A 13,505-nucleotide genomic window follows, 5' to 3' on the forward strand; every position below is an offset into this window, starting at 1 on the left:
TTAACTTTTGCTGATGAATGTGATTCATAACAACAATTCTTACAGAAAATTTGGTCCTTAAATACATTAGATTTATAAATTTCAGTGCATTAGATAAAAAAAGTTGTATTTGCTTGTTTATTTTATCAAATTATATATATCTGTATATCTGTAGAATATGACCAACTAAACCCACAAACACTTATGTTATGTTATTTAATTATGTGACATTCATTTATTTTTAAACATAGCTTAAGTGTCTACATTTTTTTTTTCAGGGTCCACATGTATTATAAACAAACAAAGAATTTAAAAAACTATATACACCAAAATTCAAAGGTTTAGGGTCAGTAAGATTGAAAAAATAAGACAAATTTGTTATAATATTATTTTTTTGTTTGGAAAGAAATTAATCATTTTATTCGGTAAGAACCAATTTATTCGTTCAAAAGTGACAGTAAAGCCATAATGTTAGAAAATATTTACACCTCAAAGAAATAATCTTCTTGTGAATTTTCTATACATCAAAAAAAAGTGTCTCTGCAAATATTTAGCAGAACAGTTGTTTTGAAAGTTGATAATAATATTTTTCTTATGCACCAAATCAGCGTATTAAATGATTTCTCAAGTACCAAGTGATAGTGAAAACTGGAATAATGGCTGCTGAAAATTCTGCTTTGACATCACAGGAATAAATTACATTTTAAATATATCCAAAAAAATAGATAACAGATATTTTAAGTTTTAATAATATCTCATAAGATTAAAGTTTTGGTTGTATTTTGATAAAATAAATGCAATCTTGGTTTGAATATGAAACATCTTTCAATAAACCTAAAAAGTACTGTACTTTTGAAAAGTACTATACAAGTACACTTTTTATATATAATAATTTATATACAACAATTTTTTTTTTATATAACCTCCTCTTCTCTAGCTCCCTGCATTCCCACCAGTGTTGCTGCCGCTCTAAACTGTACATCCAACATTGCTTCCATCACCTGGTACAGTGCACTTGGTGCCACTTGGTACTTGGTAAAGGCGGAAAGCAGCCAAGGGTACAAGACATCCTGCAACAACACTGTCACTCAATGTGATATCCCAAACCTGCAGTGTGACCAGGAATATTCCATCACAGTCATGGGCATGAATGGTGTCTGCATGGGCCCGGCTAGCCAGCCTATCACTCTCGTCTCAGGTACTTGAACTCAGCTCATTAGTGATAACTAGTGATTGAAACAACAAACCAACTTCAGTTTTTTCTGAACAAAAAATAAACTACCAAGTAATACCCTAGCAACCATACAACAGTACCTAAGCAGGTTTTTCATGGCAAGCACCATTCAGTAAATGTAAAAACGTATACTGCAGTTTGATGTGTTAACATTTTTGTCATGATCCAGCACCGTGCCACAACACTGGCATTCAAGCCAGTCTGGACTGCCGCAGCAACTCAGCACTCATTTCTTGGACACCAGGCAATGGTTCATTAAGTTTTAATGCAACACTACAGTCGCTCCAGGACCCCCAAAAGCACAACTGCTTCACCAATGGCTCCTCCTGCAACATTGGCTCACTGCCGTGTGGTCAGCACTATAACATCTGTATTACAGGATACGGCCAGACCTGTTCAACCTCTTCTAAAGCCTTGGTCACTCTAGACACAGGTATAACATTAAATAATAACACAACGTGCAAATTAGGTGATTCTTCTGCCATCCAATTATTTATAGAGCTAAAATCTTCTGCTTTTTTGTGGCATGAATCTTTTCCTTTCCAGCTCCATGTGTTCCCACTCAAGTCAATGTGTCATTATCTTGTGGGTCGGACACTGCATCTGTTTCCTGGGCAGCATCCAGTGGCCTTGTTTCATACTATACAGTAACAGCAGTAGATGATAATGGACGTACTCTAACCAGCAACTCCAACAGAACTTCCTGTGACATCAGCGGCCTGTCGTGTGGTCAGGCGTACAATGTGTCAGTCACAGCTATGAATGTGGACTGCACTGGGCAACGCAGTGAAGTGCGTCGCATCACTACTGGTAAATATTTTCTCTAAAATGTTACTTTGAATACTGCAAGTTTGTATAGTAGTGTTTAAATCCAGAACTTTTAACTTATAATACACAATATTATTCTCTGCAACACTTCAATAAAATAAATCCATTTGCAGTATTTATTTAAGAGTGGTCAGACAGGCAGAAATCAGGAATGGCGTCAGGTATGTCAGGGATAACCAGAATCGAAAACAGAAACAAGCAGAGGTCAGGGAAGACAGCAGAGAATCAGAGTCAGTGTAAACAATCCAAAATTAAACACGGGAAGAACAAATAGAGGGAAAACACTCAGAAATGCTAGACAAGTTTAGTTTACACTCGAGGTAAATTGGTCTTTCTAGCGAGATTCCCAAATCGTCGGTCACAGACGTGACGTCTCTGTTCCCTCCTTCAGGGAACGAGGGTTACAATATGTAATCAAGATATTCATTGTTCACTGCATAATGTGCAGTATATACTGTATACTGCTTACTATTTTTAAGAAATAGTATGTAAAACAGATTATTCAATATTAAGTTTAAACAATGCAACTTTCTTGTCACATGACCTGATTACTTTGCAGAGCATGTTTAAATCAGTGAGTGGCATTCAGGTGAAATACATAGGTTCAGTTAGAAAAAAATCTCAAATCTTATGTAAAAAAAATAAATAAATAAAAATCTTTTCAAATCAGTTAAATTAGTTGAATTTGGACAAAGTCATGTGCTTTGCATTGAGGGATTCAGCAACCAAACTACTAGTATGCTCTGCACATTTGTTTTTTTCATGATACACAGGTCTGTAATATTTTTTTTTAAAGAAATTAATTAATATAATTAATACTTTAAATAAATGTTTCTTTCTGAAGAATCATGTGACACTGAAGACTGGAGTAATGGTTGCTGAATCCAGCCTTTTAACAGTGTAAACATGTCAGAATGCATGAAATAGCATTAGACCTCCCCTTTAAAATGTAAAATACAAATTGTGTAAAATATATATATATATATATATATATATATATATATATATATATATATTTAAATGAGGAATAAAATGCATGTTTACACAGTAATAACAGACCTTTGAAACCGACTATCTATCTCCTTTAGCTCCCTGTGACCCTCAAAACATCACAACTGTGCTCCAGTGTGACACCAACACAGCCAACGTGACATGGGCTGTCAGCGCAGGAGCTAATGGGTACACAGCAATTGCAACAGACAGGCAGCAGCAACGTTTAGCTTCTTGTCACTCTATGGGAACTTCCTGTCAGCTGACCTCTCTGCCGTGTGGGATGAGACTAAATGTGACTGTCCAAGCTGATGGCACCACCTGCAACAGCAGCTCTCAACCTAAAGCTGTAGTGGAAACAGGTGACAGCTCATGTTAACTTTTGCTGATATATGTGAATCATAACAACAATGCGTACAGAAAATTTGGTCCTTAAATACATTAGATGTATGAATTTCAGTGCATTAGATAAAAAAGTTGTATTTTTGTGTTTATTTTATCAAATTATATATATCTGTATATCTGTAGAATATGATCAACTAAAACCATAAAACACATATTATGTTATTTAATTATTTGACATTCATTAATTTTTAAACGTAGCTTAAGTGTCTACATTTTTTTTTCAGGGTCCACATGTATTATAAACAAACAAAGAAAAAAAAAAGATATATACACCAAAATTCAAAGGTTTAGGGTCAGTAAGATTGAAAAAATAAGACAAATTGCTATAATATTTTTTTTTGTTTGGAATGAAATTAGTTATTTTATCCGGTAAGAACCCATTAATTCATTCAAAAGTGACAGTAAAGACATAATGTTAGAAAATATTTACATCTCAAAGAAATAATCTTCTTGTGAATTTTTTATTCATCAAAAAAAAAAAAAGTCTCTGCAAAATATTTAGTCAAACAATCATTTTAAAAGTTGATACGATTTTTTTTTATGCACCAAATCAGCGTATTATAATTATTTCTGAAGTATCATGTGATACTGAAGACTGAAATAATGGCTGCTGAAAATTCTGCTTTGAAATCACAAGAATAAATTACATTTTAAATATACCAAAAAAAATAAATAAATAGATAGCAGATATTGTAAGTTTTAATAATATGTCATAGGATAAGGTTTTGGTTGCATTTTGATAAAATAAATCCAGCCATGGTGAGCATACGAAACATCCTTCAAGAAACCTAAACAAAAAGATTAATACAAACTTTTGAAAATAACTGTATATGTGCAGTTTTTATATATAATCTGTTTTTTATATAACCTCCTCTTCTCTAGCTCCCTGCATTCCCACCAGTGTTGCTGCCGCTCTAAACTGTACATCCAACATTGCTTCCATCACCTGGTACAGTGCACTTGGTGCCACTTGGTACTTGGTAAAGGTGGAAAGCAGCCAAGGGTACAAGACATCCTGCAACAACACTGTCACTCAATGTGATATCCCAAACCTGCAGTGTGGCCAGGAATATTCCATCACAGTCATGGGCATGAATGGTGTCTGCATGGGCCCGGCTAGCCAGCCTATCACTCTCGTCTCAGGTACTTGAACTCAGCTCATTAGTGATAACTAGTGATTGAAACAACAAACCAACTTCAGTTTTTCTAAACAAATAAGAAACTACGTAGTAACACCCTAGCAACCATACAGCAATACCTTAGCAGGTTTTTCATGGCAAGCACCATTCAGTAAATGTAAAAACATAATCTGCAGTTTAATGTGTTAACATTTTTGTCATGATCCAGCACCGTGCCACAACACTGGCATTCAAGCCAGTCTGGACTGCCGCACCAACTCAGCACTCATTTCTTGGACACCAGGCAACGGTTCATTAAGTTTTAATGCAACACTACAGTCGCTCCAGGACCCCCAAAAGCACAACTGCTTCACCAATGGCTCCTCCTGCAACATTGGCTCACTGCCGTGTGGTCAGCACTATAACATCTGTGTTACAGGATACGGCCAGACCTGTTCAACCTCTTCTAAAGCTTTGGTCACTCTAGACACAGGTATAACATTAAATAATAACACAACGTGCAAATTTGGTGATTCTTCTGACATCAAATGATCAATAGAGCTAATATCTTCTGCTTTTTTGTGGCATGAATCTTTTCCTTTCCAGCTCCATGTGTTCCCACTCAAGTCAATGTGTCATTATCTTGTGGGTCGGACACTGCATCTGTTTCCTGGGCAGCATCCAGTGGCCTTGTTTCATACTATACAGTAACAGCAGTAGATGATAATGGACGTACTCTAACCAGCAACTCCAACAGAACTTCCTGTGACATCAGCGGCCTGTCGTGTGGTCAGGCGTACAATGTGTCAGTCACAGCTATGAATGTGGACTGCACTGGGCAACGCAGTGACGTGCGTCGCATCACTACTGGTAAATATTTTCTCTAAAATTGAACTCTTTATACTGCAAGTTTGTATAGTTGTATTAAAATCCTAAAGGTTTAACTTATATTACACAATATTATTCTCTGCAACACTTGAAAAAAAATAAAAATAAAACATTCTGAATAACTTCTATTAAGTGCTTTGATACGGTGCTTGGGTGGTGACTGTTACGAAGAGAGTCAGAGACGTTCAGATCCAATTGCAGTATTTATTTAAGAGTGGTTAGACAGGCAGAAATCAGGAATGGCGTCAGCTATGTCAGGGATAACCAGAATCGAAAACAGAAACAAGCAGAGGTCAGGGAAGACAGTAGAGAATCAGAGTCAGTGTAAAAAATCCAAAATAAGACACATGAAGAACAAATAGAGGGAAAACACTCAGAAATGCTAGACAGTTTAGTCTACACTTGAGGTAAATTGGTCTTTCTAGCGAGATTCCCAATACGTAGGTCACCGACGTGACGTCTCCGTTCCCTCCTTCAGGGAACAAGGGTTACAATACGTAATCAAAATGTTCATTGTTCACTGCATAACGTGCAGTATATACTGTATACTGCTTACTAATTTTAAAAAATAGTATGTTAACAGATTATTCAATATTGTTTAAGTTTAAACAATGCTTCTTTCTTGTCACATGACCTGATTACTTTGCAGAGCATGTTTAGTTCAGTGAGTGGCATTCAGGTGAAATACATAGGTTCATTTAGAATAAAATCTCAAATCTTATGTAAAAAAAAAAAAAAATGTCTTTGCAAATCAGTTAAATGAGTTGAATTTGGACAAAGTCGAGTGCTTTGCATTGTGGGATTCAGCACCCAGACTACTATGGTCTGAAGTATGCTCTGTAAATTTGTTTTAATATTTTTTTTAAAGAAATTAATTAATGTAATTAATACTTTAAATAAATGTTTCTTTCTGAAGATTCATGAGACACTAAAGACTGGAGTAATGGTTGCTGAATCCAGCCTTTTAACAGTGTAAACATGTCAGAATGCATGAAATAGCATTAGACCTCCCCTTTAAAATGTAAAATACAAATTGTGTAAAATATATATATATATATATATATATATATATATATATATATATATATATATATATTTAAATGAGGAATAAAATGCATGTTTACACAGTAATAACAGACCTTTGAAACCGACTATCTATCTCCTTTAGCTCCCTGTGACCCTCAAAACATCACAACTGTGCTCCAGTGTGACACCAACACAGCCAACGTGACATGGGCTGCCAGCGCAGGAGCTAATGGGTACACAGCAATTGCAACAGACAGGCAGCAGCAACGTTTAGCTTCTTGTCACTCTATGGGAACTTCCTGTCAGCTGACCTCTCTGCTGTGTGGGATGAGACTAAATGTGACTGTCCAAGCTGATGGCACCACCTGCAACAGCAGCTCTCAACCTAAAGCTGTAGTGGAAACAGGTGACAGCTCATGTTAACTTTTGCTGATATATGTGAATCATAACAACAATGCGTACAGAAAATTTGGCCCTTAACTACATTAGATGTATGAATTTCAGTGCATTAGATAAAAAAGTAGTATTTTCTTGTTTATTTTATCAAATTATATATATCTGTATATCTGTAGAATATGACCAACTAAACCCACAAAACACTTATGTTATGTTATTTAATTATTTGACATTTATTCATTTTTAAACGTAGCTTAAGTGTCCACATGTTTTTTCAGGGTCCAAATGTATTATAAACAAAGAAATAAAAAAAAAATATATACACCAAAATTCAAAGGTTTAGGGTCAGTAAGATTGAAAAAATAAGACAAATTGTTATAATTTTTTTTTTTGTTCGGAAAGAAATTATTTATTTTATTCGGTAAGAACCCATTAATTCGTTCAAAAGTGACAGTAAAGCCATAATGTTAGAAAATATTTACATCTCAAAGAAATAATCTTCCTGTGAATTTTTCTATTCATGAAAAAAAAAAAAAAAAAAAAATTCTCTGCAAATATTTAGCAGAACAACTGTTTTGAAAGTTGATAATAATATTTTCTTATGCACCAAATCAGCGTATTAAATGATTTCTCAAGTATCATGTGATAGTGAAAGACTGGAATAATGGCTGCTGAAAATTCTGCTTTGACATCACAGGAATAAATTACATTTTAAATATACCAAAAAAATACAAAAATAGATAACAAATATTTTAAGTTTTAATAATATATCATAAGATTAAGGTTTTGGTTGTATTTTGATAAAATAAATGCAGTCCTTGTGAGAATACAAAACATCTTTCAAGAAACCTTAAAAAGAACTGTATATGTACAGTTTTTATATATAATCTGTTTTTAATATTACCTCCTCTTCTCTAGCTCCCTGCATTCCCACCAGTGTTGCTGCCGCTCTAAACTGTACATCTAACATTGCTTCCATCACCTGGTACAGTGCACTTGGTGCCACTTGGTACTTGGTAAAGGTGGAAAGCAGCCAAGGGTACAAGACATCCTGCAACAACACTGTCACTCAATGTGATATCCCAAACCTGCAGTGTGGCCAGGAATATTCCATCACAGTCATGGGCATGAATGGTGTCTGCATGGGCCCGGCTAGCCAGCCTATCACTCTCGTCTCAGGTACTTGAACTCAGCTCATTAGTGATAACTAGTGATTGAAACAACAAACCAACTTCAGTTTTTTTTCTGAACAATTAAGAAACCACCTAGTAACACCCTAGCAGCCATACAGCAATACCTTAGCAAGTTTTTCATGGCAAGCACCATTCAGTAAATGTAAAAACATATTCTGCAGTTTGATATGTTAACATTTTTGTCATGATCCAGCACCGTGCCACAACACTGGCATTCAAGCCAGTCTGGACTGCCGCAGCAACTCAGCACTCATTTCTTGGACACCAGGCAATGGTTCATTAAGTTTTAATGCAACACTACAGTCGCTCCAGGACCCCCAAAAGCACAACTGCTTCACCAATGGCTCCTCCTGCAACATTGGCTCACTGCCGTGTGGTCAGCACTATAACATCTGTATTACAGGATACGGCCAGACCTGTTCAACCTCTTCTAAAGCCTTGGTCACTCTAGACACAGGTATAACATTAAATAATAACACAACGTGCAAATTTGGTGATTCTTCTTGCATCAAATTATTTATAGAGCTAAAATCTTCTGCTTTTTTGTGGCATGAATCTTTTCCTTTCCAGCTCCATGTGTTCCCACTCAAGTCAATGTGTCATTATCTTGTGGGTCGGACACTGCATCTGTTTCCTGGGCAGCATCCAGTGGCCTTGTTTCATACTATACAGTAACAGCAGTAGATGATAATGGACGTACTCTAACCAGCAACTCCAACAGAACTTCCTGTGACATCAGCGGCCTGTCGTGTGGTCAGGCGTACAATGTGTCAGTCACAGCTATGAATGTGGACTGCACTGGGCAACGCAGTGAAGTGCGTCGCATCACTACTGGTAAATATTTTCTCTAAAATTGAACTCTTTATACTGCAAGTTTGTATAGTAGTATTAAAATCCAGAACGTTTAACTTATATTACACAATATTATTCTCTGCAACACTTGAAAAAAAAATAAAAATAAAACATTCTGAATAACTTCTATTAAGTGCTTTGATACGGTGCCTGGGTGGTGACTGTTACGAAGAGAGTCAGAGACGTTCAGATCCAATTGCAGTATTTATTTAAGAGTGGTTAGACAGGCAGAAATCAGGAATGGCGTCAGGTATGTCAGGGATAACCAGAATCGAAAACAGAAACAAGCAGAGGTCAGGGAAGACAGTAGAGAATCAGAGTCAGTGTAAACAATCCAAAATTAAACACGGGAAGAACAAATAGAGGGAAAACACTCAGAAATGCTAGACAGTTTAGTTTACACTTGAGGTAAATTGGTCTTTCTAGCGAGATTCCCAATTCATCGGTCACAGACGTGACGTCTCCGTTCCCTCATTTAGGGAACAAGGGTTACAATACGTAATCAAAATGTTCATTGTTCGCTACATAACGTGCAGTATATACTGTATACTGCTTACTAATTTTAAGAAATAGTATGTAAACAGATTATTCAATATTGTTTAAGTTTAAACAATGCTTCTTTCTTGTCACATGACCTGATTACTTTGCAGAGCATGTTTAGTTCAATGAGTGGCATTCAGGTGAAATACATAGGTTCATTTAGAATAAAATCTCAAATCTTATGTAAAAAAAACAAAAAAACAATGTCTTTGCAAATCAGTTAAATGAGTTGAATTTGGACAAAGACGAGTGCTTTGCATTGTGGGATTCAGCACCCAGACTACTATGGTCTGAAGTATGCTCTGCACATTTTTTTTTTTTTTTCATGATACACAGGTCAGTAATATTTTTGTTTTAAGAAATTAATTAATACAATTAATACTTTAAATAAATATTTCTTTCTGAAAAATCATGTGACACTAAAGACTGGAGTAATGGTTGCTGAATCCAGCCTTTTAACAGTGTAAACATGTCAGAATGCATGAAATAGCATTAGACCTCCCCTTTAAAATGTAAAATACAAATTGAGTAATATATATATATATATATATATATATATATATATATATATATATATATATATATATATATATATATATATATATATATTTAAATGAGGAATAAAATGCATGTTTACACAGTAATAACAGACCTTTGAAACCGACTATCTATCTCCTTTAGCTCCCTGTGACCCTCAAAACATCACAACTGTGCTCCAGTGTGACACCAACACAGCCAACGTGACATGGGCTGTCAGCGCAGGAGCTAATGGGTACACAGCAATTGCAACAGACAGGCAGCAGCAACGTTTAGCTTCTTGTCACTCTATGGGAACTTCCTGTCAGCTGACCTCTCTGCCGTGTGGGATGAGACTAAATGTGACTGTCCAAGCTGATGGCACCACCTGCAACAGCAGCTCTCAACCTAAAGCTGTAGTGGAAACAGGTGACAGCTCATGTTAACTTTTGCTGATATATGTGAATCATAACAACAATGCGTACAGAAAATTTGGCCCTTAACTACATTAGATGTATGAATTTCAGTGCATTAGATAAAAAAAGTAGTATTTTCTTGTTTATTTTATCAAATTATATATATCTGTATATCTGTAGAATATGACCAACTAAACCCACAAAACACTTATGTTATGTTATTTAATTATTTGACATTTATTCATTTTTAAACGTAGCTTAAGTGTCCACATGTTTTTTCAGGGTCCAAATGTATTATAAACAAAGAAATAAAAAAAAATATATACACCAAAATTCAAAGGTTTAGGGTCAATAAGATTGAAAAAATAAGACAAATTGTTATAATTTTTTTTTTTGTTCGGAAAGAAATTATTTATTTTATTCGGTAAGAACCCATTAATTCATTCAAAAGTGACAGTAAAGCCATAATGTTAGAAAATATTTACATCTCAAAGAAATAATCTTCCTGTGAATTTTTCTATTCATGAAAAAAAAAAAAAAAAAAAAAATTCTCTGCAAATATTTAGCAGAACAACTGTTTTGAAAGTTGATAATAATATTTTCTTATGCACCAAATCAGCGTATTAAATGATTTCTCAAGTATCATGTGATAGTGAAAGACTGGAATAATGGCTGCTGAAAATTCTGCTTTGACATCACAGGAATAAATTACATTTTAAATATACCAAAAAAATACAAAAATAGATAACAAATATTTTAAGTTTTAATAATATATCATAAGATTAAGGTTTTGGTTGTATTTTGATAAAATAAATGCAGTCCTTGTGAGAATACAAAACATCTTTCAAGAAACCTTAAAAAGAACTGTATATGTACAGTTTTTATATATAATCTGTTTTTAATATTACCTCCTCTTCTCTAGCTCCCTGCATTCCCACCAGTGTTGCTGCCGCTCTAAACTGTACATCCAACATTGCTTCCATCACCTGGTACAGTGCACTTGGTGCCACTTGGTACTTGGTAAATGTGGAAAGCAGCCAAGGGTACAAGACATCCTGCAACAACACTGTCACTCAATGTGATATCCCAAACCTGCAGTGTGGCCAGGAATATTCCATCACAGTCATGGGCATGAATGGTGTCTGCATGGGCCCGGCTAGCCAGCCTATCACTCTCGTCTCAGGTACTTGAACTCAGCTCATTAGTGATAACTAGTGATTGAAACAACAAACCAACTTCAGTTTTTTCTGAACAAATAAGAAATTACCTAGTAACACCCTAGCAACCATACAACAATACCTTAGCAGGTTTTTCATGGCAAGCACCATTCAGTAAATGTGAAAACATATTCTGCAGTTTGATGTGTTAAAATTTTTGTCATGATCCAGCACCGTGCCACAACACTGGCATTCAAGCCAGTCTGGACTGCCGCAGCAACTCAGCACTCATTTCTTGGACACCAGGCAATGGTTCATTAAGTTTTAATGCAACACTACAGTCGCTCCAGGACCCCCAAAAGCACAACTGCTTCACCAATGGCTCCTCCTGCAACATTGGCTCACTGCCGTGTGGTCAGCACTATAACATCTGTATTACAGGATACGGCCAGACCTGTTCAACCTCTTCTAAAGCCTTGGTCACTCTAGACACAGGTATAACATTAAATAATAACACAACGTGCAAATTTGGTGATTCTTCTTGCATGAAATGATCAATAGAGCTAATATCTTCTGCTTTTTTTGTGGCATGAATCTTTTCCTTTCCAGCTCCATGTGTACCCACTCAAGTCAATGTGTCATTATCTTTTGGGTCGGACACTGCATCTGTTTCCTGGACAGCATCCAGTGGCCTTGTTTCATACTATACAGTAACAGCAGTAGATGATAATGGACGTACTCTAACCAGCAACTCCAACAGAACTTCCTGTGACATCAGCGGCCTGTCGTGTGGTCAGGCGTACAATGTGTCAGTCACAGCTATGAGTGTGGACTGCACTGGGCAACGCAGTGAAGTGCGTCGCATCACTACTGGTAAATATTTTCTATAAAATTGTATTTTACATACTGCAAATTTGAATAGTAGTGTTTAAATCCAGAATGTTTAACCCATAGTACACAATCTCTGCAACACTTGAAAAAAAAAATTAAAAAACACTTTTACTACATAACTTATTTTAAGTGCTTTGATACGGTGCATGGGTGGTGACAGGGTCCGTTCACTTAGTTTTGTCGTGGCCACGACATAATAACTTGTGGGAATGTGATAATATGTTGTGGCCACAAGATATTTTTTTTTTTTTTTTTTTGGGAACGTCATATTAACTCGTGGGAATGTGATATTATGTCATGGCCACGAGATTATTTTGCCGAGATTCTATGTTGAAGGCCTTGAGTTTAATGCGTAAACAAACCTGCGTGACCAAAGCAATCCAGGATTATCAGATATGGATAAAACATTTTTATTAACATTAAACCTTTAATTTAATATTTATTATTATTATTACATTAACTTATTAGAGATATATTTTTACATGTATTATTATTTATATGCTTCTATCCCCTTTCAATTTGTGTATCGCTTTACCTAGTTAATGTTTTGTATAATTATGCTAGTATTTGCTAGCATACCATATATTTGGCAAATAAACACCTGACATTTTTGCAAATAAAGTTTTGACTTTATGATTGTATTAAAGCACGTGTGTGTTGATTAATGAGTGAGTTGTGTTTTCATTTACGAATTAAACTATGTGAATGATTAATTCCTCAATGACACTTACAGAACACTGTGAACGCTATAGTATTTATATTTATGGTCTATTAATTAGCCAAATATAATAATTTAATAATGTCATGATTTCTATAATAAATAATGTAATAATTTCGTAATTCAAAATAAAATATTATTAAATCCATCTCTGAAAATCCCAGGTTGCTATGTTACTCAGGTTTGTTTACGCATTAAACTTGTGGCCTCAAGACAAATATGTCAATGTGCACTTGCTCGTTTAGTTTACACTCGAGGTAAATTGGTCTCTCTAGCAAGATTCCCAATTCGTCGGTCACCGACGTGACGTCTCAGTTCCCTCCTTCAGGGAATGAGGGTTAAAATACATAACCAAGAT

General features: G+C 35.3%; 1 protein-coding gene across 1 annotated transcript in view; it reads left to right on the forward strand.

The window, feature by feature from the left end:
* LOC128022929 (uncharacterized) overlaps nucleotides 1–13,505 on the forward strand; it is a 43,405-nt gene that overhangs the window by 17,840 nt on the left and 12,060 nt on the right. The window contains exons 11-19 of the mRNA XM_052610631.1: nucleotides 5,161–5,424; nucleotides 6,611–6,874; nucleotides 7,783–8,043; nucleotides 8,251–8,514; nucleotides 8,628–8,891; nucleotides 10,131–10,394; nucleotides 11,304–11,564; nucleotides 11,770–12,033; nucleotides 12,148–12,411. Of these exons, the coding sequence (XP_052466591.1) occupies nucleotides 5,161–5,424; nucleotides 6,611–6,874; nucleotides 7,783–8,043; nucleotides 8,251–8,514; nucleotides 8,628–8,891; nucleotides 10,131–10,394; nucleotides 11,304–11,564; nucleotides 11,770–12,033; nucleotides 12,148–12,411 (2,370 nt within the window). The remainder of the gene's footprint in view (nucleotides 1–5,160; nucleotides 5,425–6,610; nucleotides 6,875–7,782; nucleotides 8,044–8,250; nucleotides 8,515–8,627; nucleotides 8,892–10,130; nucleotides 10,395–11,303; nucleotides 11,565–11,769; nucleotides 12,034–12,147; nucleotides 12,412–13,505) is intronic.

This window comes from Carassius gibelio, chromosome A2 (assembly GCF_023724105.1).
Source record: "Carassius gibelio isolate Cgi1373 ecotype wild population from Czech Republic chromosome A2, carGib1.2-hapl.c, whole genome shotgun sequence".
Taxonomy (NCBI): Eukaryota; Metazoa; Chordata; class Actinopteri; order Cypriniformes; family Cyprinidae; genus Carassius; species Carassius gibelio.